At 43.7% G+C, this 26,014-nt stretch overlaps 2 protein-coding genes across 4 annotated transcripts; both read right to left on the reverse strand.

Moving 5' to 3' along the window:
* Window positions 1-66: 66 nt before the first annotated feature.
* PROZ (protein Z, vitamin K dependent plasma glycoprotein) lies at window positions 67-5,896 on the reverse strand. Of its 2 annotated transcripts, none has more exons than XM_015849368.2 (8): window positions 5,750-5,896; window positions 4,444-4,607; window positions 3,780-3,804; window positions 2,934-3,047; window positions 2,721-2,852; window positions 1,490-1,575; window positions 1,287-1,410; window positions 67-832 (listed from the first exon to the last, which is right to left on the reverse strand). In XM_015849368.2, exons 1-8 carry the CDS (start codon window positions 5,814-5,816, stop codon window positions 321-323), a joined length of 1,224 nt encoding a protein of 407 aa, XP_015704854.1. In that variant the 5' UTR covers window positions 5,817-5,896; the 3' UTR covers window positions 67-320. The 2 variants fall into 2 exon arrangements, with proteins under 2 accessions (XP_015704854.1, XP_015704864.1); XM_015849378.2 differs by lacking the exon at window positions 5,750-5,896 and adding an exon at window positions 4,698-4,719.
* Window positions 5,897-14,114: 8,218 nt separating this feature from the next.
* On the reverse strand, window positions 14,115-25,498 carry F10 (coagulation factor X). Of its 2 annotated transcripts, XM_032441994.1 has the most exons (8): window positions 25,281-25,498; window positions 23,033-23,193; window positions 21,586-21,610; window positions 18,902-19,015; window positions 17,875-18,015; window positions 16,807-17,060; window positions 16,252-16,369; window positions 14,115-15,453 (listed from the first exon to the last, which is right to left on the reverse strand). In XM_032441994.1, exons 1-8 carry the CDS (start codon window positions 25,348-25,350, stop codon window positions 14,909-14,911), a joined length of 1,428 nt encoding a protein of 475 aa, XP_032297885.1. In that variant the 5' UTR covers window positions 25,351-25,498; the 3' UTR covers window positions 14,115-14,908. The 2 variants fall into 2 exon arrangements, with proteins under 2 accessions (XP_032297885.1, XP_032297886.1); XM_032441995.1 differs by lacking the exons at window positions 21,586-21,610; window positions 23,033-23,193.
* Window positions 25,499-26,014: the final 516 nt, after the last annotated feature.

Genomic DNA, 26,014 nt, shown 5'->3' on the forward strand with positions numbered 1-26,014 from the left:
CTCTAGCAACATTTAAAAGACTAGAAAAGCATTAGTACTTTTTCAGTTTTAGAGCAAACAGTTTAGTAAACTTAAAGTTCAGTCTGTTTATTAGCAAAGCAGCTAGGTTTTCCGTCATGGCTTTTACAGTACTGTGTGTCAACAGAGGAAGGAAAGACAGATGGGCTTTTCTGTACGAACTGGAGTTAAATAGGGTATCATCATTGCAACTTCCACTGCTGCAAATTGTGATAGCCAGGTGGCTCTACTGGTTGCTTCCTCGTGTTTCCTTGCAGCGATTGGTAGGGGTTTGGTGTTGGAGGATTGGTTGTGTTTGCTTCTTACTTCATTTTTTGTTTAAACCATATCATGTACCTAGCAGTGTTGGTAAATAAAAATGTTTTCCTGTCAGCATCTTCTAGTGGCCAAGGTCCCAGGATACCAGTCAGAAACCACGTGCCTTTATACACAGTGGCAATAAAGCTCCCTCCAGCCAGCTGTTTGTCTATGGCCTCCTGGCTGTGTCCACAGAACTGCCTGTTTGTGAGGCTTACGTTGAGTATTTGTTCACAGTCCTCGGTGGGGAGATATGAAACCTGCAACCCGTCGCTTTGAAATTCACCACCTTCCATTTTCCAACCAGTGACTGTACCAGCCAATTTGGGAATCAAAATGTGTTCTGCAAAGTCTCTTTCAGGGATGCATACAGGAAGCTGGTGGTTACTGCACTCAATGTGCTCTTGGAGTTGTAGGAGTGCAATGTCATTCTCACCGGTGTCTTCATCATACCGGATGTGTATGTGTTTCTCATGAATTTCCATGATCTTCTCAGCTCCGCTTGTTCTGTTACACCCTGTGAAGCAATGACATGTTGACTGCTCTTAGGAAGAAATTACCAGAGACTTGATAACTGCATGCACATTGGTAACAGCTGCCTAGTTGTGCTGAGGAGTATGTACGCTAGAGAAAGATGCTTTCTTGAAACACGTATGTTAAAGGTGAACTAAGAATGACAGCTTCAGTCTTGGGTAGATGCATCCGTAAGTGCCGCTCTGCTACACAGGAGGCTCGAATCCCGGGGGTTGGACTCGATGATCTCTGAGGTCCCTTCCAACCCGCACAAGACTGTGATTCTGTGGTACTGTGATAATTCAGATGGGAAGGATAAACACCCACCAATAGAACTGAATTTGGGCACGAGTAGTTTCTTTCCTTGGGGGTGCAGAGCAAGTGAACTCTAAATGAACCCAGTTTAGCTTATCCATGCTGAAAAGTGCTACAACCAAAGAAAATGTTTGATCACCTACCAGCGCCAACCCTGATTTTAAAGTGATTGTGCAGAAGGGCACACTGTGCCGTGGTCAGTACAAAATTGCTTTTCAGCAGCACTCCTCCACAGAAACCTTTCCCTTCTGAGTTTAGCAACAGGACCTAAGAAAATACAAAAGGAAGATAAGTAGTTCTGTCCACAGGAAGTTGAGTAATAGACTTCATGAACTGCTAGAAATACCTGCCAAGGAAATTGTTTGCCATGTTCCTTTGGGGTTTCACCAATCAGGTTGTCGCTGTCTTGAAGTGTGCCACATGCACATTGATCTAGCAAACAAACAGACAAACAACAACAACAAAAACAACACCCCCCAAAACAAAACAAAACAACTCATGCTGTAACATTTCAAGACAAAAACTATCTGTATATTATTCATTCCTTATATGCTGTAGTGTTTGGGTAAAGGACAATTTCTCAGCTGGTGAAAATCAGAATAATTAATTTAACATGTGTTGTCTGGTGGCACTGGATGGTTTGGTCACTGTGTTAGGCTTGTGGTGACCAGATTTCACTGCCTGTGACTTAGGAACAGAGCTTCCTCTCCAGCCAACTGTCATCACAGGTTGCTTCCTCATCTTCGTATCTGGGCAGGGTAATTCTCAGCCTTCATTTCTGAAGTTAAGACTATAAGGGGGATGCCTTCGTGTTCTGGTTCAGAGGGGGAGCCTGCATTTCAAGTAGATCTCAGTTAATTTGCATTCACAACACCTTCTGACACCTTGAGTTCTCCTCTTGGATCACGTAAACCAAATTCTGTTCAGGTGAAGCTGAATCAGAACTAAGCCCCTGTAACCATGTGCTCTAACAGATAATGGCATTTAGCCCTCCTTACCAAATTAGAGCTGTCTGAAGTAAAACCCATCTGAGTTGAGCACTTGCTGTGATCATTAAATCTTCATCAAAAGCCACAGCTGCAAACTGTATTTGGCTCTCCTACTTGTTAGCATAGACAGGGACCAAGCATTCTACTTTGCTTTTAGTAGGCCTTGCATAAAAGGAGATGAGGTTGAATGAGGTACTTTGAATGAAACAATGAAGAGAGCTACCACTTCAAACTAACATGGCAGCAAGTTCTGCCCTTCATTTATCATACCATCACATGCCTGATCCGAATCAACCAAACCTCAGTCTCAAACAGGCAGGATATCAGTTACTTGTTACTGAGGTTAAAAAAGTAAGAGTGGAAAACTTGTAACATTGGGTTAAGTGTAGTGTAGAGTGATGCAAGTGTTCGCTGCACACTCATGTTCAAAAGTTCTGATCAAATATTGCTTATTTTACTGCTGCTCATGCATCTTTGGTAGTGATCCTTAGATTCCTCCTTTTTCTCTCCCCATTTTGAGAGGCCAGTAATGTTTCTGCCCACCCAAGCACCAAGTGTGGGTCCTCTATTTTCCACACTCACACCTACCTAATGGGATGCACTGTTTTTTGTCCTTCCCAAGCTCATAGCCATCAGCGCAGGAGCAATGGTAGGAATTACTTCCTGGGTAGCAGAAGTGCTGGCATCCTTCTTTCCCTTGGTGCCGGCATTCATTTTTAGCTGAATGGAGCAGACAGAGAAAAAGCATTAGTAACCAAGAGTCAAAGGGTCCAAGGCTGTGTCCTGGAAGCATTGCCTCACCAAAGGCGCAGTCTTCCCCCTCAAAGCCCACGGTGCAGGTACAGGTGTAGCCACGGATGCTGTCCTCGCACAGGCCGCCGTGCTGGCATGGGCTGGAGGAGCACCTCCATCCACCTGGGGAAGGATGGCCAGATGTAGATGGAGTTGGTGAAATACTCCCACCCCTGAGAGCTCAGCTGTAGGCAAACAGGGCTTCCTGTATGAATAGTTCTGAGCAGCACCTAGCTGGAGTCAAGGAAAAGCAGTCCCACCCTCACAGGAAATTAATACCACAGCTATTTTTAATGGCTCCCTATCCGCTATGTAAACCTCAGATTACAAAAGAATAAAAACTAATTAAAAAGAGATGTGAGAGAACTTTTTGGACATGCAGTGGTGAGGGAGGGGTGAGGCCTAGTTGCTTTGTGCCCAGGGAATGCTGTCTGCATCACCCCATGTCTCTTGCAGGCTCATTTTTGCCAGTCATCTCTTAAACTAACGATCAGCATACAGTGAAAAATACACCTCTTTTCCCTTCCTGGGTTGCTCACTGTTAACACCACCCTGAGCCACAGCTGCCATCCTAGCCCATACTGGTTCCACAAGGCCTTGCTGCTTCCTATGATGGTGTCTGCTCCCTTACAGCTTACACACACTCTGCAGTCTTAGCTATTTCTTCCTATGTGTGACTTTTCAAATCCTTTCACATCAGCACTTTTCCTCTTGCTTTACTAGAGACATGACAAATAGCAACTGGGTGTTTCTTGTTGAGTAAACTGCTGAAAACTCAAAAAATAGCATAAGACTGAAGCATAATATTCAGAGCACGACACCACTGTGAGGAGAGAAATCAAGAGACTAACTTACCGTAGTAGTTATCCCAAAACATTTTCTGAAAAAAAGGAGGAAAAAAAAAAGGGAAAATTAGACTTCAGTTCTCAAACAACATCTTTTTCCATGAGTACTTCGTAAAACAGAAGCAGTAAATGAGAGATTATACTGTCCCCCCCTGCCCATAGGGAGAAGCCAATGACCCTCTATCAGCCAGCTGCCCCTGAGCTTGCCCTGAGGGACTTGGACCACCAGTCCTGTGGCTGTTTTTTCTTCTTCCCTGCAAACACCGTCTCTTCCCACGCTTCTGTGTTAGAGAGCAGAGCATCCAGCTGTACATTGCAGAGGATCTCTTGTACACTGGCACTTGCGGCCATTGCCCCAAAGATCCTCTTTCTGTAAGTCTTACTACTGCTGTGGTCCTTCCCTCCATCCCAGCCCCTCTCAGTCCCCAAGGGATGCTGAGGCTGTATTTGTGCGTGTGATCAGGATGGGATAACATGAGTGGGCTTCTCCAACACAAGATGCAGGACACATCAATTTCAGGAGGGCATTTTAAGTGTAGAATGTGGTTTTACACAGAGAGAAACTCAAACAGTGGAAGCAAGCTGCTGGAACTCGTAAATAAAACAATAACAAACAAAACAAAGCCAACAGGAAAATAGTTCTTCACATGCACAAAGGAAAACAAAATACTTACGAGCATTTCATCATTTTCAAATACTTCTCTTGCTTCCTCGAGTGTGCATCTCTCTTCAAGGCATTCCTTTTCCAAACTGCCTTGCATGACCTCCTCAAAACGCAGGGAGTTGGCACGTCGATGCCTCTTGATAACTTTGTTTGCCTCATCAGTTGATATAAACACTGAAATGTTGTATGAGAAGAAAATGTTGTATGAGAAGAAACCAGGCTGAGGAGTCACAGAAAGGTAGCACTTCTTTCTTCTGGGGGTACCTTACTTATTCCCAGGCAGGGGGCATTTGGTACAACTCCAAGCTCTGTGTCTTAAAGACCCATGCATGGTTGGTTATGTGTTTTGTGCGTAGGCTTTGCTCTGCTGTGGGTTTCATGGCTCTTTGGTCTCTTATTTGCAATGATGAGGGATCCAAATCGATGCCTTCAGTCTGATCGTGAGGGGATTTTTTGCTGCCAAGCGTGACCTCATATCTCTCAAAGGGAACAAATAAAAGCAACCCCCAGAAATGCCACCCTTCATACAGAAGGTACCTTGATATTTTTTTAGCATAGAGAATGAGAAGCTGAAGATATGAGAGACATCAAACCTTGAAACTCCTATTTGCAATGATGTCTACAATAGGACTGGCCTAGCAGGGGGAGGGCTGGGGTGGTACTGTTGCCTTTGACATGGCCACGTGTGTCAGCGCATGTTTGTCAGTTCTCCGGTACTCAGAAGGTAAATCCAGTGGTTCAGGGACTGGCTTTGTTAGTTTACTTGGTTGTTCTGCATTTTATACTGTGTTTGGGGGCCCAAAGTTTGAGATAATCAATCAATATTAGAATTGAAGAATATTAATAGCAATAAAAAAAATATTCTGGAGTTCCTTAGTTACCTGGCTTGTGGGTATGCAGCAGGATCACATGTGATATTAAATAAGACTAAGTTTCACATTCATGTTCTGAATTGCTGAAAGTTGTCTAGACCCCCACTGCACGCTTGGACAAACCATGGAGGATGAATACAAAAACCATATATTATTTCTGACCTTTATTCTTATTACAGCAGCAACTAGGAATACAAAACAAAATTCTCCCCACTATGTCAGTGATTGCATTACTGGATTACAACGCCTCAGTAACCTTAACCTACTGCCATTTTTACTTAGGCATGTGAAAATGAGAATCAAAATGTACTGAAACACATACAGCTGTTTGTGATGTCAGGCTGTGCTACAAGGCAAACATGACAGGAGGTACATAAACACCGTGTGTTTACAAGACAAGGAGCACAAAGGAGAATGAAAGCCACAACAAAACAAAGGCCATACCTGTCTGCTCTGTCTGAAGGAAAAGGGCAGAGAGGAGAAACAACATTGTCCAAAAGCATCTTGCCATTGCTACTCTCTGTGATCAATGGTGGCTTGCCTGCATTCCTGCAGCTCTTTGGGGAAATGGCTCAACGGGAGATGTTGAAGTTTAAAGTCCATCTGCTCAAGAGAAAACAAAACCTCAGAGGGCAAAGCCCGGCCTCAAAGTCAACATGTGGAAACCTTGAAAAAACCTGTTTTGTGGTTAAACACTGCCCCTTCTCTCAGTGCAAAGGCAGAAGGTGAAGCATGCTTGGAAACCTCCAACTTTTGGATATTTCTCCCCCAGACTTTACTTACGTAACACAAAATGGGGTGAGGTGGACAGCATGAGCATGAGCATTTCGTTGTGCCATAGCAAAGCACCGGCACAATCTTGGTGGTGACTCCAGGATCAGTAGTGCAGCAACTGCTCACCAGCTCTGCATAACCTTTATTGTGGCAGGGCATGGAATGAGAGGATGCACATGCTTCACTCTACAGGTTTGGGGCAGCCTGGAGGGAAAAGTGCTGTTTAATCTCAGTTAAAAACATAAAGAACACACCAATCTGAGTGTATGTGAGTAAACCCTCAAATAAAACTTCACATCAGTTGGAGTTATAAAAATCAGGTTCGCTGCAGAGCCAGGCTGTCTCCTCTCAGCACGCTTACATGTCGCCACTTGATGTCAGTACAGGGCTTTGCAGCACACATATGTACATCTACAAGCATTCATCTATTTTTTATACATGCTGCTCCCACTTTGCAAGCCTATGCCAATTAAAGGACTCCTTTTGGTATCAGAGATGTATTCAAATTAGGTTAGTAGTAGCAACACAGCTTCAGAAGCTGTATTCTCCATAGAGCTTAGTTTACAAGTTCATGTTTTCTTTTTAAACAAAACATGCCTTGAACATCTGTACAGGCCACAGTGTTCTCAGTCCATGTACAGCAACAACTTTGCTTTTTCTGTATTGACATTACTGCAACAGTTCTTACAAATTAAGGAACATAGCACATAGGGAGGGGCTTAGAAAGACAGTTTCTTTGCTTGCATGATGCTTTAGGAAGAGCAAATGGAATTTATTTTTCCACTCCCTTAAACATCACAGCGAGCAGACGGATACAGAGTTTATCAGCACATCCAGCACCCCTGTTTGCTGCAGACCTGGCTGGTTGTCAGCTGAGATCTCTGTCACTGTTACACATTTTTGGGAAATGCACACTCAGCATGATATTCCAGAAAACACTGCCCTTGCACTAAGCAAATAGAGAAAGCTGATGGCTGGGCTCACAGCCACGTCTGTACCTGGGAAGTCCTGCTGCTGAGCAGCACCGTAGTTGGTTTGTGGACACTGTAGGTGGTTCAAGGCTAAGGGGTGATGTGTGCTGCCCATGGCAGGAGCTGCTCCAGCCTCCACCTTCCTGGGGAGCTGGGGGAGCTGGGGGACAGGGAATGAGGAAGAACTGGACAACAGGGGAAGCACGTACTCTGCAAAGGTTTAATGCTTAGCGCAGTTAAAATGATTTATAATTCAGTTAAATGTCTGGGCAGCAGCCAACCCGTGCTGTTCACCATCTGCAGGAAAAGAAAAAGCTTTTCTTGCTGTATTTGAAGGGCATCACCATTTCTAAAAGCTGGAGGGACTTGCACTTGTACTGGAGGAATGTCAGCACTGCCCTTCTGTTTGGCTGCAGATTGCATGACATCCCAAGGCAGGAACGAAACCACAGGAGAGCTGATTCCCTCTAGGGGGTTCTGCACCCACGTGGGCTTTCCTTGAGGTTGTGCAAGCCTCCTGACAGTCTGGCTGTGAAAACAGAAAACATCCTGGAGCTACTCCGACATCTCTGCAGACAAGTGCTGACATTATCTATTTCTGCTTCTAAAGATATCACAAGGACTCTTCAGAGCCCATTACAAGGCTTAGTGTTCTTGCTTAGAGCTCAGCTCCTGAAACTTCCCTCTACCATTTCTGCTCTTCTTTTTCCACTTGGTTCTCTTCCCTTAGGTGGAATTTGAACAGCCCTGCAACTGAGTCCAGACACTGTGATTTCTGGTTTCCTCATGGCCATCCAGTTCCTTCCTTTGCAGAAGGGAAGCCCTGCCCCAGTGTAAGGCTACCACCTGAGAACTTTTAGCTGCATCCTGGCCAGATGAGACCAGGAGGTGGAAATGGTTCCAGCTGTACACCTGACTCCCAAGCCATGGGAGACACAGACTCTGTAGGCTTGTGCAACCGCCATGTGGCTGGATTACAACATTTAGTAGTTGATTTGGGTATTCTTGACAGGAAAAGAAAATATCCATCTGCAACAAAAGATTTGTGGCATTTGTAGGTGTTTATGGAAGAATCAAAGTCAATCTTCCAGAATGGCCTGAGTTCCAACTCCTTCCTCTCTCTGAAGGCTTAGAAGGTTGACAGAGGCAGAGCATCAGTAACGCGATGCCTGTCTTTGGTGTGTCTCTTGAGAACTGCAATTTTCTGTGCAATTAAGCAGTTGGGTGAAACGCCTCTGCAGACAGTGTTTGTTCTTACGCACTGATGCGCTTTTTAAAGTACATCACAGAGCACTTTATCATTCTATAGGGACCCAAGTATCTTACAGTCTAGTTCATCATTTTTATGTACCACTGGACTGAACAGCAGGTCTTCTTTTTTCTTCTCTGAATTAAAGTAAAGCAGACAGAGTATGTGCGGCTCAGCTGGTTTTAGAGTCAGACTTTTCCTATTCTTGGAAGAAAATTTACTCTCACAGATTTAAAATCTCTTTGGCTGTTAACTTAAATAACACCTTATATAAATGATGACTTACAGCAACACTGTAATTTGTGGAGTACATAATACATTCACTTTATTACAACCAAAATCACAACACAGGTAATGATGGTGAAAGAAGTGTCTCTGAAGCGCAGCAGGAGATTATCAGAACACCAGTGAAGAGTAGGATCTCACCCCTGTTCTTTGTAGAGCTACACAGTCAAACAGACTTAAACTGGAAACATTCATTGTCTTTAACATCCTGCACATAAAAACATAAGAACTTGTTTGTATTTAATCTTCTCAACTTGTATGAAGACTCTTTTGGAATTAAATCGACAGGCACTGATGTTTTCTTTTATTTACAATTGCAGGACAAGTGCAAATTTTGTGACTCAGAATACTGCTTTCAGTGCCTAGAACTTGTGACAAACTACCTTTTGCTTTTCCCTCTTCATAAATTAACATAATTAACAGTGAGCTGCAGTAAGAATGAAATACTCATTCAGAATTGTTTCTCCATAAATCCATCTAGCATTCTTCTGTACTGGAACAGCCTGCCAAGAGAGGAAAAAGCATAAGTGCAAAAATGTATGTGCAGGGAAATCCTCAACAGCTACTTGAGATTCAAGTAGCTTTCTCAAAGAAGAAACTTTCATATGTATTTTCTGTCAGCAGCATCCTCAGTTTGGATGTAGTGAGAGCTAAACTCAAGAAGTGACCACAGTAGGAAACCACCACAGTAGGAAACTTGACAAGACAAACATTTTTTCCTGGCTCAAAGTTGAGTTTGCATGCTCAGTTACTGGTTATTATTCTCTAAACTAATTTGATTAATATTGTAACAGCATTATTCCTTTCTGTTTTTTTGTTGACTTCAGACATGGTCAAAACAAAGACTCCAGTCATCCTCTCAGCACTGCTATGTTGCAGTCTGAGGAGCTGTGTGGCTGGCAGGGAAGGGGTTCTAGGCAAAAGTCCAGCTCTATGCTCAGTATCTTCCACCCTCCTTCTCTCCTATCCTCCTCCTCTCAGCATGTTCTTGATTATGAAAACAGTCATAATACATACATACACTGGTGAGTACTGGAGGTGTTAAACCTCTTGTGAGTAAGGCACCTTACCTGCCATGGACAGACGCTGGGTATACCGACAGCCTCTTCTACTACCTCAGAGTGGTTGCTTGGAGCCTTGGTGGTTTCCTCATTTTTAAGACAATCCCCAGGACTCGTAACCTTTTCTTGACCCACTTCATGATTTCTCTTAAATTTACCACACGGGAACCAAACCGCAAAGGCAAAACTGAGACACTAACACTTGATGTCTGAATCTGACTGAGCATTTGGTACACCTGTCCCTTATTAACACCAAGGCCGTCCCATCTGTAACCCAATGCAAACCAGATGTGAAGACCCAGCTGCTGTTACAAACCTTCACTTTAGCTCAGAACTGCCTTTCTTGCTGGTCTGACAGAGACTTCAGTGTAACAAACAGCTTCGTGGCCAGCAAAACAAATTTTTGAGCGTCTTCCATTATTGGTACTGCTATTTTCATGTACCTGTTGGAAGACGGGTTTTGCAGTCAGGCCTGAGAACATACCCATCTGCACTATTTTGGCCACTGCACATCACTCACAGCTGCACAATTTGATATTGGTTAGGTTATCACCTTTTGCTAGTGGACTTTTCATTGGTAACAGTTCACACAAGCCAGATGCCAACAGTGAACGTTATTCCTCATGCTGCAACAGCCCTGCAATACATCAGTCCTTCCTAAATTCAGTAAAGATGTGATGTGCGTCCAACAAAATGAACTTTAAATGTGGCTTCATACCTGCAGGAATGAAGGTTTTGTTGTCATCATCCAGAGCATAGCCAGAAACACAAATCCCCTAATATGGGTTTGTAGGATTCCACAGCTCACCCATGCAGCTAACCCACTTTTAGATAGCGTTATAACAACTAACTGTGTAACAACAATATCCACACAGAGTTTCCCACAGTGTGGCAAGATCCCATTGCTTCTTGTCTTCACTTCTTGTCTAGTGGAACCGGAGACTACTTCAGTTCCTTCCTTGTTTTGTTGCACACGTTTTAAAGACACCCTTGATTATACATGGCAGGGCTAAGAGGAATTTTGTTTTGCTCTTCCTGAATTGCCTCCTATTTACATTGTACTGTTTTTTTTCCTACAGGATGGTCTTGAACTCTCATGTTGATTTATGGTAGTCTTTCATTCTGGAACCAGCTATAAATATCAGGAGTAAACACTCTCTCCCGCCCTTCATGTCACTGGGTAAGATAGTGAATAGCAGAGGTCCTAAGTCCCACCTCTGTGGAGCCCTGCGCTACCTACCAGCTTTCCTTTGGCACTGAAACACTGACTTGCACAGCCTCACAGCCTGATGTGAACCAACCTCTCTGTAGTTTCATCCAGGTCATGCTTCCCTACCTGCTAGAGTGAGAGTAGTATATAAAATGATGTGGATGTATGGCATCTTTTGCAGCCTGTTATCCCGTCCTTGGGGGAAATGAGGTTGGTGTGATGTGATTCGTTTCTGACAGCTGCAACTCAGCAGTTTCTTTTCTCCTCGCTGAACACAAATAATCTGATACCTTAAGGAAGAAAGATTATCTTCACCAGTGGGGAAGCATTCTCCTTGTTCTCTCTTCCCATATCTATACTCTTAGATCAGCGCTAGATTTTCATACCATATTTATGTTATTTAGGCCTTAGTCGTTTTGTTTTTATGCCAGGACATTTGCAATTCTTTTATGCTGATTTTATGTGATTTGAACTGATTCTGTTTTTTTTATGCTTCCTTTTGGAGGTTAAATTTTGAAGCAGCTCATTATTTTAATTAATCCTCCTTTCCTTTTTTGACCTTGGGATAGCATGGCATGTAAGTGAGCTTTTATTTTAATAGATGTATCCATATATTTTCTCTCTTTTAAAAAAACATTAATTTTATTATCTTGTTCCTTTTCTTTGCTTTCTTCATAATAAACTCTGTCATTTTACAATGTGGAGTCCTAGCTCTTCTCTGCACTATTAAACACCACAGGTTCGGTTTGTCAGTAGCTTACAAATCAACACTGATAATAAGGACCATTGAATTCTCACATCTCTGCTAAATAAGAAGCACTGCAGAGCAAAGGTTGTTAACTCAGGAGAAAACAAAACTGCTAAGGGCAAAGCGTGGGCTCAGAGGCACCAAAGGACAATGTTAAAGCAGCAAAAGCTGCTGTGTCACAGCAGTGCCAACCTGGCAGCTTTTAGGTGCCTCATGACAGCAAAGCTTCACAAAGTCACCATGCTGGACAGTACTTCCACAAATGCATCAATTTCCACCTTCTTTTGAACACATAAATGTATTTATTGGCCAATGCCACTCCATGGGGATAGCTACTGACAGAGCCTTGTGGTCTGAGGCTCTGATCACTCTGGATAATTCTTCAGCTGAAAATGAGTTCCATCTGGACACAGCCCCTGCAGCTGTGTGTTTCCCTGCTGTGCTGGAGGATATCACAAAGAAGGCCTTCTTGCCCATCTTCATTCCTTATGGTAGCCCACTGTGCTGCATTCTTCCTCATTTCTTAAGGAAATCCAACATTCGAGACTTCACCCAGATAAAACCTATTAGTGGCTTTTCTAATCACAGAGTTAGAAGGATTTCCATGAGATCTCTTTGAACCTTCTGGTTCTGGACTCTTTTTACCTTCCCTGTTTTAAGTCTAAAGAAGCCTCATTTTTCTCATGAGATCCAGTGTCTCATGTACAAGAAGCTCTTGCCCAGATACTTAACTTGGACTAGGCCTGACAAATGCCCTGGTTTCTTATTCATAGAATAGATGCATTGAATCACTGAGGTTGGAAAAGACCCTTAAGAGCAAGCCCAACCATTGACCTGACAATACCAAGTCCCGCCACTAAACCGTACCCCTAAGGTCTATGTCTACATATCTCTTAAATACCTCCAGGAATGGGAACTTCACCACCTCCCTGGGCAGCACATTCCAATGCCTGACCACCATTCTTGTGAAGAAATTCTTCCTGTCATCCAATCTAAACCTCCTCTTGGGCAATTTGAGGCCATTTCCCCACATCCTGTCACCTGACAAAAAGAGACTGACACTCTTTTTTTACTGCAACCTCTATTCAGGTTGTTGTAGAGAGCAAGGAAGTCTCCCCACAGAAAATCCGGTGCTCTGTAGGCACCACGATACAAGATTAAAGCTTGGTAAAAGATAAACTCTGATTGCAAAGCCCAAGGACAGTCTCTTGTATACTACAGAATAATAACACTTTCTCTCTTCCCAGCAATAGCCACCCTTATCAGAGGGAGGTCCTCTCCTCAGCCACCCCAACACTTTACATATATAGTCCAGTCCAAGTGTCACATCAGACTTCACTGATGCAGAACAATGCCCTTAGCACAAGTACTTTTATGGGATTTGGGTAGCACCTGTGCCTGAGCACTTCTCTCTGAAAACAGACGTTTCACCCTGATGGTGTATGGGGTGAATGTGGGACAAAGGGTTAGAGGACAGAAAAATTCATGGAACTATCATTGCTGAACAAACATTTAAATAACCCTCCTGTGATTTTATACAGGTAGAGATCATCAATCCGGGGTAAATGACCTGCAGTTCTTCATGTCTGCATTTTCTGCTGACTGCAGCAATACCTTGGTGCTAAGCAGAGCTGTCTTTCTAGTTTTTCAACCTGTCTTCCTCACAGCACCTGCTATACAAAACTAGCCAGTACCCACTCAAACCCTAAGAGATAAGAGACGGGTGTCTGGCAAAGTTTAGCATACTTAAACAGCATAGGAGCATCATAGATAAGAGGAGCCTTGGAAAATCCATCAGGATAAGTAGGGAACCAGACATGATCATGCATATTAAAAAGCTTGAGGAAACTGGGTTTGTTAAGCCAGGGAGAGTTGCATTTAGATCATTCAACAAGGAAAATTCCAAGTGGATATGACAAATCTTTAGCTGTGAGTGTTCTAAAACACAGCAACCTGTTGCCCAGAGGAGTAGCAACTTTGCCTCAAAAGTTTTCAAAACTTGATCAGACCCTGCACAACCCTATTTCTCTTTGATGTTAGCCTTGCTTTCAGCATGGGGTTGGACAAGACAGCTTTCACTCATCCCATCTACTGCAGATTATGCCATGATTTCTGTGTCTAGAACTACAGCTGAGAATGTATTGGAATAGCCTGCCCAGGAAGGTGATGGAGTCACCATCCCTGGCAGTGTTCAAGAAGCACCTGGATAGGGAGCTAGGAGACATGGTTTAGGGGTTTCCTGTAGGCATGGTAAAGGGAGGATGGTTGGACTAGATGATCTTATAGGTCCCTTCCAACCTTGTGATTCTATGATTCTATGATTCTAATGTCTGAAGGAGAATGTTTGCAGGAACAGTGCTCCACATACAAAAGTCTGAGTGTTGAGCCATTGCTAATCTTAATGCAAGGGAAATGTGTCACATGTTTGTTTGAAGACCTGCACTCTTTCTTCACTTCCAAACAAGACTCTGCCTTCATATATGTGTAAGCTGACCAGAGAGAATAAAAAAAGAACAAAAAAGAAATAATGTTTTATTTCAAATGCTTATGTACGCTGATAACACATCTTACAGTAGCACCTGGAACAAGTACACACTGAGGGACCTCTCCAATCCTCAGCCATGCACAATCCAGAATACGATACAGGAAACAGTGTACATACATGTTATTTTTTTCTGAAGGAGCAGAAAATAAGTGTTCAAATTAAACTAGAGTGAAGTACAATCATATGAAGTAATACAACATTTTACTTAGCTTCTGGGACCTAAGTGGGAAGTTTTGTGGAACATGGTCATTTAGCAACACACTGAATACTTACTTGTGCCTCAGCTTTGGCCAAGGAAACTTCCCTTTTCCCTTCATCTTCTAAAGACATCCACAGGTAGAAGCTAAAAAGCTCTAGTGGGAACAAACTCCCTGCTGAGTCTGTGGGCATCAGTAGGAGGACTGACTGAAGTCCTAGCCTTCCCACTTCCATCGTGTTATGTCCAGGAGCATCTGGTGGAATTACTTGGGCAAACAGAAAGGAACCAAAATGACAACAACCAGTCAAGCAATCAGAAGACACCAATGAGCAGGCATTTTGTTTGGTGAAAGCCCCTTACCATACAAACTCAAAACAACACCAGCAGACCACGGATACATGCTTAAAGTCAAGAAAAAAGAGAAGCAGCACCATAACTTCAAGAAACCAGTTTTCAAAACGAGTTTAGCAGATGTGGCTAAAATAAAATAAAATAAAAAACACTGCCATTAGAGAAACGGCACCTTGTTTACTAATGGAAGGATTGAGAGCCACACCGCTACTACTTTTGTCTCATGACCGTCCTTACCCAACGTAAGAATCTGGACAGTTTGGTATATATGCCGTATTTGCCCTTCCTTGCACATCCTTCTCCCCAGCTAACAATTCCAGTAACAAAGTAAGTATCCTTATATCTGGTTACATGGGGGCCTCCACTGTCTCCTTGACAAGCATCCTTTTGCTCTGTTTCATAACCAGCACAGAACATGTTCTCTGTTATTAAAAAGTTAGTGGACTGCTTGCAAGTGCTCCTATCAACATAGGGGACTTCAAGCACTTTCAGTCTTTTGGAAAGCCGTCCAGCTTCAAATTCACGCCCAAAGCCACTAACCATCCCAGACTTTTGGTTCATCAGCACTTCATTAGCAAAGTCTGCTTGTGGGAGGCATGCTGGGACAACATACTCAGAAAACCGTATAGGTTCCTTCAGCTTTATGAGGGCTATGTCATTATCATAAGTCTCGGCGATGTACTTAGAGTGAACAAATATTTTCTCTGCAGTATGCTTCGTTTCAGAGTGTTCTTCCTTTTCTCTATCCACTTCACCTGTACAAGATAATTAAAAGGATCATTAATAGGATAACAGAGAATAAGAACAGCCTTGATAAAGGAGGACACCAGTGTTCCCATTGCTACCACTCTAAGATTTCATACTGTACAAGTAAATTGCAAGAATGGACTGCAATATTTATTAGCCATGCTTGGATGCAGTTTCAGCTCCAAGGTTTTGTGTATGAAGCTTTCTGTACCAGTTTATGTAAATCAGCATAAAATCATTCAGCTAAACTAATGCAAATTTGGTGGATGTTTTACAGCAGCTTGAGCCTGGCCTATACTGAGGAAGTGAATCTGCTCTGGATCAAAACTAAGAGTGCAAATACAAAGTTCTGTTGATCTGGTATCATTTCTCAGAAGTGGAGCAGTGCATTAATGTGAGATAGATAAGAGTTTCTTCTTCCATTAGTTTGTGTGTCACAGCTTTCCCCAGTGTTCCTATAGAAAACAGTTGATGTGTTTCAGACCTGCAGGAAAAAATGATGAGCTTTCTGGAGAAGCACTTGTCTGACAAGCACGGCACTCACCAACACTTCCAGAACATTTGCTCTTAAACCCTTCCAACTACCTGGCAAAGAAATTATTACCATTATCACCTTCTACTTCAGCTATGCCAGTGATTACAAAACAGGATTTCTACAATAGGAAACAGTAGATAGCATAATACCACCAAAACAACAAACAATAACAAATCAGTTGATATGGTTACATCTAACATGGGTAACAGGGACAGAGAATGTCTGCAACGCATCCTCACACACCACAAGAAAAAAATACACAGCGCCTTACCAACAACAACTTTGATCTCTTTGGATTGGTTTATGCAGTGAGCAGCAGTAAGGATGAAATCTTCATTCAATATAGTTCCACCACAAAACTCTTCATCTTTCTCATTCAACAGCACAGCCTATGAGAGGAAAGAAATAGCAAGTGCTAAATATGATACATCTCACTCAGAGAAACAGAGAAGGTAAGTCATCATTCCTTAGAAAAGTTGAGCAAAGAAAGGCAAAGAAAGATGACAAAGAAAGGCAGAAGCAGGTCAGCTCTGCCAAAACAGCACAGCTTATGTACAGAACTGGAACGCAACATGTAAAGACAACACTGTTGAACCAGCACGTCTCAAAAGCCCTCTCTGGTAACAGGTTAAAAGCAGCACAACCTAAAATGTCACAAAACCATTCATTTTGACATTCTTAGGCCACGGTTTGCAGAATGGCACACACAAGCACCTGAGTTCAGGTAACTCAGCCAATTCCAATTAGAAACAGCACACAGCAGAACACAAAGTAATTAAATGAACAATTATACAGTTTCCCTCAAAAACACATGCATCAGATTTACCTGCCATGGGCATTCACCAGGATGACACTCATCCCCACCTACTATCCTGACATCAACATTTGGATCTGTGTTACTTGATCTGTTGCGAGGAGGGGGAGTTGGGCTTTCTGTGGTAGCAGGGAAGTCCTCCTCCAGATTTGTTCCATCCGTGGAGGGGACATCTTGATCACTAGTTGCATTGGTACTACTATTAGTGGGTAAATTGATAGACCTTTTAGTTCTTTTCACAAGAACTTTTCCACATGGGTACTTTACTGTAAAGACAAGGATGCTACAATTAGAGAAGAAGGACTGAAACATCCATGCAGGAGAACACTCTTTGACAACACCATCTCACAGTAAATCAGTTAATGCAGATGTTTTCAAGACTACCAAAGCCCTGGCAGATGTAACAAAGGAAGAAGAACAGATGTTCTGGCAGATGAAAGGTATTTGCTTGTCCTAAAACTTGTCCATAAGTTCAGCCTCTGCACAGTGTTTTCAAAGTTATCTTCAGTTGTTCACATTGCCATATGCTTGTCCTACTCTTACTACAATCATCTTAATTAGAAAACTCAGCGTACTGTGTAAGAGAGATGGACCAAGTCATAAAGGCTATAAAAACCAATGTCAGGATCATACAGTTGACTCACATTCCGCTCCCTCCCCCGATTTGTTGGAATACAATAAAAATGTACTTAAATTAGCATCAATCTTAATTATTTAATGTCAGCTGTTACTATTTAATTTCACTAACTGAAATCAAAAGAGGTTTTTGCAAGTGGCTGTTTTATACAGAATGTAAGATACAACTACAATTTTCCCTACAATTACAAGACACAACTAGGATTTTCTCCTGTCAACAGCATTTTATTTCCTCAGGTAGTACTGTGAGATCAGGTAGCACTACTACTCAACTCTATTCTGAGATGTTCATCACATCACCTCACACATGGAAGGCCTTGAAAATACAAACCATATAGCCTTGGTCTTAATCCTATGCCATGTAGAAAATAGTTCAAAAGATATTCGTTAGCTGTGAAACAAGCCCCACCTCCATTGCTATTAGTTTACCATACGGCTTTGTACCTTTTGAAACACACTGTTTGCCATCTTCTGCCAGCTCATAGCCACTTGTACAGGAACACACGACATCCTTCTGCACACCTTTTTTGATGCTGCAGAACTGCTCACAGTCGCCATTGTTTATTTTGCAGTACTTCGGTATGACTATAAAGAGAGAAGTTTGGAGAATAAACACTGACTTCATAGAAGATCTTGAAGTTGACCAAATTCAACGGTACTCTTTAAACAGGACAAGCTCCCCCTGTAAAAGACCTGAAGCCCATTTTAGTAACAGCACGAGTGGCTAACATTAGCTTATACCTTACAAAGGAAACACATCCACCACACAAAGCATACATGCGAAACCCAAGTGCAAATAGCGGCTGTGTCACGGTGAGCTTCAAAAGGAGAGGTAGTAGTAATAAACTACTAACACAAAAGTGCAGTTATTGGTAAACCCTCAACTGATTCCCTCCTCCAGCCTTAAAAAACTCAGCTCCTCACCACTCCCCTCAGATCTGTTTCTGACCTTCAGTTCCACACCCTCCACTCTCACTTCTGGACAATCACACTCCAGCAACATCACTAGAAGTAGCTGAATGCCATAGGTGTGAGACTCAGAAAAGACTTATAAGAAAAAAAGATGATTCCCTGCAAGGCTTAAAAGTCTCTGCATTCATTGCCTTTGGAGATTTGCCTTCTTTGGTTCTTCATGCTGTGAGCTGAACAGGACTTTACTTCTGAGCTTGGAGTCCAGACTCTTTGATATCAGCAATAAGAATCTTGTGGTTCTTAGATTTAACGTCATGCTTTGAGGATTTAAGTTCATGTAAAGAGGCACTGTGATAATTAAAAGTGCTTTCTTTGGAGCAAGTGTAACATTGGAGCACTCACTATTGCTATCCAGACACTGAGCCAGAGGACTTTCGTTTCTGACATGCTTCCATCTCACTGTTGATGGCCACCTACTCTATGCATTGTTCCAAGTGAAAAATAATGCTTCAGCTACCTGGCATATTCTCTGCCACAACTGTCTGAAGGAGAAACCTACCAAATTCACAGTTCTTGCCTTGATAACCATCCAAACAGGAGCAAGTGTAGGAACCAAGTCCATCTTTACAATGTCCACCATACTGACAAGGATTTGAGCTGCACTGGTCACCATCTACAAAAACAAATGAAAACCAAATTGTTGTTAGAGAAAACACATTTTCAATGAACTCAGAAGGGGGTTCAGTTTTGACAAGCAATCATTCTTTTTAAGACATATGTCTTGTGAGTGGCCACATTCCAGGCAGAGCAAGAGCAACTGCAATCATTCCAAATAAGCGTGATTCATATATATATCCTCAGTTTTGCAATCTGTTTTTGGTGGCTACTGTTTGACAGTGTGTAGTTACAGCTTTTTTCCTAGGAAGACAAATTAATACTTGCTTGTCAAAGTGTACGTTATTTACGGTGAAGACTGTAAAAGCAGACTGGACGTTTCCATGTTGCAACAACTGTTTAAAGCATTTCCCTGCCATTTCCACATAATAATAACTCAACTATTAGTTACTTAAAGGTCATCTCGTCCCACGTGCATGTGTTTCGCCCACAGTGTTGCTCTTTTAAAGCAACCAGCATATGAATCAGAAGATAAACAAAATAAAACACTTTAAAAGCTCTTCTAAATCCATGTTTGTGGGCCAAATTCCTGTTTCATGCTGTTTGTGGTACCAAAAATGTCCCATTGTATCCACTGAGGTACAAGTGTCAGTGTCAAGGAATTAGCTCTTACCTCACTCTCCCTGTATTTAAGCTGGGATCTCCGCATTTGAAACACATTTCTTCAGTCTCTCTTCCTTTCCATGACACAAGAACAACTGCCTAACTTGACCCTAGACACATGTAGCTCACAAATAATACAGTCACAAGAAGGGAAATCAGGCTGTGCTGCATTTGGAGACATGTGGCACATAGCAGCCCTTTCTCCCACCCCCATGAAGGCATCTCACTCTAGCACTGATGCTTGCTGCCATGGTCTCTCCCACCTTCATCACATGAACCTGCCAAGCCCTTCTGAATTGCACAGTAAGAAAAGGAGGATATCTGGAGAAGTGCTAATTCATTGCCTTAGAAGCACACAGTGAATGTTACCACCTATTCTGCTCCATTTGGAGCAGCTGAAAGAACAGCAGTGTCCACTGAAGAAAGACGATGCAGGATACTGCTCATCCAAAGGATCCACTGTGCCATCTGCAAGATGCCCCTGGCTGCGAACTCCAGTGATGAAGCTGCATCTGACACAGAGAACACTTGTGGGGCTTTTCGTACTGCCCCACAACTCTCCATCCCTTCCTTCTGTACCTGAACGTGACTGCAAACACCAGCATTCCAAACGCTGCATCCACATGATCCACCACAGAGGTGTTGAAGGCTGATGTTTGTCCTCCATGGTGGAAAGGCAAGACCACCATTTATTAAAACAAAGGCACACTGGAGGCCTGCAGCACAGCTCCTGGTTTCTGCCTGCTCTGTTCTGTAGTGCACTCAGCCAAGCAGCATCCTACTGATAGAAACCATAGTTTCTTAATTTTCCTTGTACTGCAGTTGCTGCTGGGGGACTGAGTTTTATATCCATATTGCACAAAACCATTGCAGAATCCCCTGCTAAAAAAAGAAATGAGAATGAATTGTTCTAACTTGGCTGAAGGCAGCTGTGGTTTTTAGAACTTCTAAACACCAATAAAGCGTGCGTGGACTGTGGTTTAGGATGTATGAAACTGGCATTTCCGCTGTGAGCACTGGCACTGATGTTCCACTGCCTGTATTCTCATGAGAAAACGGTTTGAAAATTTCCACTTCTGTTCATCGCAGCACTGACGCAGACTGTGTTGGCAATTTCACCCTGTAGGACGCAGAATTCCTCTCCCCCACCCCTTAGAGGATTGTGAAAGGCTGCATCTTCTTTGTGGCAACTGTCTTCAGTTTTCTTCAGACTCAGAAGACAAAGCTGAGCAACCTCTGGTCAACATTTTTGAGGTACTTTTCCTTACACAAAGGCTAGACACATACTTCAGGAGAACATGTTACCAATCAATAATACATTAAAAATATGTCCCTGTGAGCTTATTATGAACAACAGAACCCTAATAAGTACAAGACAAACCTTCAGAAAAACAAAACCAGAAAAGGCTGATTGGCAGTATCTGCTAACCCACTGGTATGTCAGCACTGAATGCAAAACAGCTCTGTTGAAAACAATTCCCACCAAAATCTCTGTCTTACAGGAATCAGCAACACTGTGGCATGGATGGTGACATGCAAGTGGTAAGTGGCTGTGCAGTACAGACTGGTGTGTTGCACTGCCTGATGCAATGAAGTGCCACCCCCGTCTATGACTGTTTGCAACTTGGACTCCTCCACCTCGGGCTGACCCTCTGCATGATGATGAATGGGCAGAGCCAGATGCCCAGTTTCTGCTTCTCACTACCCTTGGCATGCAAAGGGCCAGTATTCTTTTTTGAGAGGACAAAGATCATCCCAGGAACCGGAAGATGCTGAATCTGGCCATCAAATGAAGTGACTGGGTTCGAGCAACAGCAAGGCTTTAACTCAATCAGATTCCTCTTTCAGGGGAAACAGTGAAAAGAATAAACAAGGCAGCAGGAAGTGGTTATGTAAGATGTGCATCCTTTTCAACCTTGCGAAAAGGAAGCTTTATTTTCTAAACAATTGCAGACTCTTCCTTACCTACGTAGATATTCCAGAATTCATCCTACGGGTTGGTGTGAGGCAAGGGAAAAACAAAAGAAAACAAGAAGAGTTAGATGAGAATTTCTGAATTCAATTCTTCAGGAAAATATCAGAGCTTTCATACAGAGGATGCAAAAATTCAATTTACAGGCAATTAGTGTCTTGCAGTCTGATATTGTCATTTAATTAATTAAAACCATCTGGTTAAAACAACCTATAGCTCTCAGTTCAAGAGAAACAGGTCTCACATGCTTCTCAAAAACACCTAAACCTCCGCAGAGATTTCTTAATGTCACTCACTCAGCATAAGGCTCTTCATTTCTTGCATAACCGCATCTTGCCCTCGGTTTTGACTGAACTTACTTACCCTCCTGCAATGTCAAATTTTCAGCTTCCTTCCCCCATACCCCCATGGAGCAGGACCTCAGAAATCCTGACGTTTAAAAACATTTTGTCTGACTTCTGTTCTTCTGTCCCTCTCACTGAGTACTCTGGGTACGCCGTCTGCCCAGGACGGTCCGTTCCAGCTAGGTCTGGTCACCAGGTAGAACAGGCTGTGCTGGTTCTGCTATGGTTCAACCCTTACGCTTTGAAGTGCCCAGGTGATGCACCCATGTCTCCACACCCAGTTCACCTCAAGGCCACTCCAAAAACATTCTGGCCAGCAAGTAACACTACAGTTAAATGAATCTAGCCTTGACTCCAGTTTCAGGGCTGTTCCACATACAGCTAATGTTCCCAGTTTCCCTCCACCAGCAAGTCACTTCAGTTTCCATATAATACTTCTTCTACTGACACCCTTGTTCCCATACTTTCCCCATCTCTGTAGGTGCCCCTTTAGCTTGGGCACTGTCTGCACTTCTAGCTAAAGTTAAGCACTCCAGGGTAGGGAAGGTGACACAAAAGTCATAAACCTCATTCCATGCGGGCAATTTAACATAAAGAACCATCCTCAGTACACGTTCTGTGAATTCAAATGTTGGAAAGAACATTTTGGACACAAAATGATAGAAGCCCTGTAAAACTTCTTGGGATAAATATGGAATAAAATGACATGAAGTTCCTCATTAGTATTTGCCATCTCAGCCTTCCTATAGGCTCTCCATCTAAGAACTCTTGAACATAGTCATGCTGCTTGGCTATGCCACAATAGAAAATAGCTCTAACATAGGGAGTACCAAATTATTTAAAGGTCAAATGCCTCAAGATGGCAATTAAGCAGATCAGAATAGGTAAAAGAACTGAGTCCTTAATGTGGGGTGATACATGATGACTGGTTTTATATGTGTATGCCTTAGCAGTTCCAACCACAATCAAAATCACCACCTATTCTTTGTGGTAAGTGGTCAACAATAACACTGGTAAGTTTTGGCTCATAATGCATCAATACTATTTTGTAGACATGAAATATGTAGGCCTATGTTTCATATTAGTTCATCCTTACAGTTTTCTCATTGTCTTCAAAGGCTTCTCTCGCTTCTTCTTTTGAGCAGCGCTCCTCATTGCATTCTCTTTCAATATTGCCTTGCTTCATTTCTTCTAAAAATGAGTTGGCACGTTTTGTTCTTTCCAAGAACTTGTCGGCACTTTCTTTCTTGATGAACACTAGACAATAGAGAAAATGGTACAACTACTGGGTAGCATTTGGTGGTGGTTACAAGTCATCAGAAATAAGTGAAGAAAGGAAAACAAATCAGACCTTCTAACCCATAGGAAACATCACTGGTTATGTCAGCCCTCATGCAGATGGGATCTCAGGATCACTGAGATCAGTAACTCCAAGACAAGCCAGAGGCATGCAAAATTCTGTCTTTCTGTTGTTAGTTTTGAGAATAAAATGTTCAGGTTGCCGACAAGGGTTTATATTTCTGTTGCTCCTGCTCTAGACTCCAGCCTTGAACAGAATGACTTGCCCTGCCAAGGTGAAGGCAAGTGAGGCTGCAGCCCCTGATTTGGTTTTAAAGCTGGCAACCAAGTAACACCACTGGCTGCTCTGGAGACATGTGGTCCAGAAAACAAACAGCACACAAACAGAAGATGCAGTGATTTGCCAGCATGGGGATCTATTGGCAGATGGGAACAGCTGTTTCACAGTCCTGCTTGCAGAAAAGAAACAGCCCATGTGTGAGATTACTGCCCTGCACCACCCCAAACCCCAGTGTGCTGCCCTTGGGTCCCACTTAACAACTGTCTTTCATAGTGTTATTGCCTTGCTTCTAAGTTTGCAAGTACAGCCAATGCAGCTGTATTCAAAGATTTAACCAAGAGCAGGGGGAAATGAATGTCAGCTTCAGCATCTGAAGAAAGTACAGCTGGAGTTCAGGTTGCTGGGTCATTTTACTTTTAAAAGCTTGAAGTCACAGAGCACAAGACATGCTGCCTCGAAGTTCAAGATGCAGGTAACTGATGATTTAATAGAAGGATCAGAGGTGTTAAACTCAGCTCAGTCATTTGGCTGCATGAGCCATCACAGCCCTCTGCAGTAACTTGTGCACATGTTACCTGACAGGGATCACAGAAGCAACACTGTAGTAGATTGCAAATTACACTGTAAAAAGTATAAGTTTTAGGAAAGCTTGTGGACGCTAAAAGCTAGAGTTCAAAAACCCTGAAACATACAGAAGGAAAAGCAGTTTGCAGTCACAGTGTGCAGCATGGAAGGCAGCGCAGCAGATGGGACTAGAAAACCAATGGGCAGCTTGCAGCTTGCAGCTCAATGCAGCAAGATGTGAATTAGCTGATAAGTAACCATATTATTTGATAACGGAGCCAAATTCTTCTAGTGCTGTCCATACTAAGCAGCAGCACGGAGCCTATGTGTACTGTGGTGTTCCACTTGCTCTAAGAAAGCTCTGTGCAGGAGGGCTACAGCAATGCTTATAACTTCTAGCTCAGTAACAGCCAGTTCATTCACCCACTGCCTCATTTGTCCTTAAGTCCCTCCCTGCAGTGCAGGGCAGTGACAGGATGCAGCCGGTGGGGTCAGTGCCACGGTACTCCTTAGCCTCCACATCACCGCTGCATGAGGATGTTTTCATAAACTTGAACTAGCAGATAAGCGTTCTCAGATCCAAACTTCCTGCCGTCCTGCCTTCTTCGAAAACACAAATGAGCTGTTGGTCAGCTCAAGTAGGACACTGCGGCAGCTGGCCGAGGAAGGACCTTGCTGTAGAACCCAAGCAGGCTGACTCACTGAAGGAAGAGTCAAAGCCTTCAGAGAAGCCACTCGGTGTGTCTTTCTGCTCTGAACTTTGATGTTGACCCTCTCAGCACAAACAGAGGCAGGACACCCTCACCACTGTACCCAGCCCGCAGCCAGGGGCAGCCGGCAGAGCACAAGAACGAGATCTCGCCGTTCTCGAATTCAGCCGTGCTCCCAGCGATGGCAGCCCCGTTCTACGGGGGGACCCCCAGGGCTAAACCCCAGCGGCAAACTCGCATCACCCCAGGTGCCCCCTGGCCGCTCCCCGCCCCGAGGCGCTGCTCTGCCCTCTGGCAGGACTCAGAGGGGACACCCTTGGGGGTGACAGCCTGGTCTGCCCGATCCTGGGGGCCGCAGCCCCCGCTCCCCTCACGCACTTCCCTCGTGCGGGAGGCACTTTCCAATGCGGGCGCTTCCACGGCAGCTCCCTACAGACTACGAGAAGGGTACCCCCTCCTCCGCCCGGACGCCCCCCAGAGCAGCCCCTTACCGCCTTCTTCAGCCCGGAGCTCGTCCGGTAACGCCGCGCAGAGCAGCAGGAGCAGCAGGCGGCCGGTCATGGTGACACGAGATGGGCACCGTGACGGGACCGGACGGGACGGGACGGGACGGAGCCTTCACCCCCGGGCGGGCAGGGACTGCGGCGGCGTTACTTCACCCTGCCCAGAAATAGCGGAAGCGCCCTGGAAGGGGGAAAGCCGCAGTGGGATTTCTCAGCCGGGGGGTGGCCCGATTATGAGTCTCCTCTTTTTTTTTTTCTTTTTTTTTTTTTTTTTTTTTTTTTTTTTTTTTTCTTTTAAAGGAAGAGTTTGGGGGCGCATGTTCAGCTTATTGAGCAAGTTGGTGCTGGCAGGTGTGGGGCTTTACCACCCCATGAAGGTGGTCTCCAGAACTGGCCGCTGTCTCCCTGTTTTGGGGGTTTCCCAATGCTGTGCCCAGTGAGGTCTCCCTGCTGCCACAGCTTGCCTTCCATTAGTTGTATGAGCTTTTTTTGTAGCACGGCTTGTAGCCACAGGCCAGCAGGAGCAGGGTGGTGATCATCCCCGTGTACTCTGCACCGGTGAGGCTGCACCTGAAGTTCTGTGCTCAGTTCTGGGCCCCTTGCTACAGGAAAGACACTGAGCACTTCCAGAGTAGGTCAACAAAACTGGTGAGGGGTCTGGAGCACAAGTCTTATGGGGAGCGCCTGAGGGAGCTGGGATTGTTCAGTCTGGAGAAGAGGAG

The sequence above is a fragment of the Coturnix japonica genome, chromosome 1, assembly GCF_001577835.2.
Source record: "Coturnix japonica isolate 7356 chromosome 1, Coturnix japonica 2.1, whole genome shotgun sequence".
Lineage (NCBI taxonomy): Eukaryota > Metazoa > Chordata > Aves > Galliformes > Phasianidae > Coturnix > Coturnix japonica.

Coding starts and splice junctions, on each gene's coding strand:
- PROZ (XM_015849368.2), bottom strand. CDS start 5,816: ATGGCAAGATGCTTTTGGACAATGTTGTTTCTCCTCTCTGCCCTTTTC. Junction 1,411..1,489: donor GCAAACAATTTCCTTGGCAG/GTATTTCTAGCA, acceptor GTATTTTCTTAG/GTCCTGTTGCTAAACTCAGA. Junction 833..1,286: donor TAAAATCAGGGTTGGCGCTG/GTAGGTGATCAA, acceptor ATTGCTTCACAG/GGTGTAACAGAACAAGCGGA.
- F10 (XM_032441994.1), bottom strand. CDS start 25,350: ATGACCGGCCGCCTGCTGCTCCTGCTGCTCTGCGCGGCGTTACCGGAC. Junction 21,611..23,032: donor TTGAAGACAATGAGAAAACT/GTAAGGATGAAC, acceptor ACCAACCCGTAG/GATGAATTCTGGAATATCTA. Junction 15,454..16,251: donor AGAGATCAAAGTTGTTGTTG/GTAAGGCGCTGT, acceptor TATCTTGTACAG/GTGAAGTGGATAGAGAAAAG.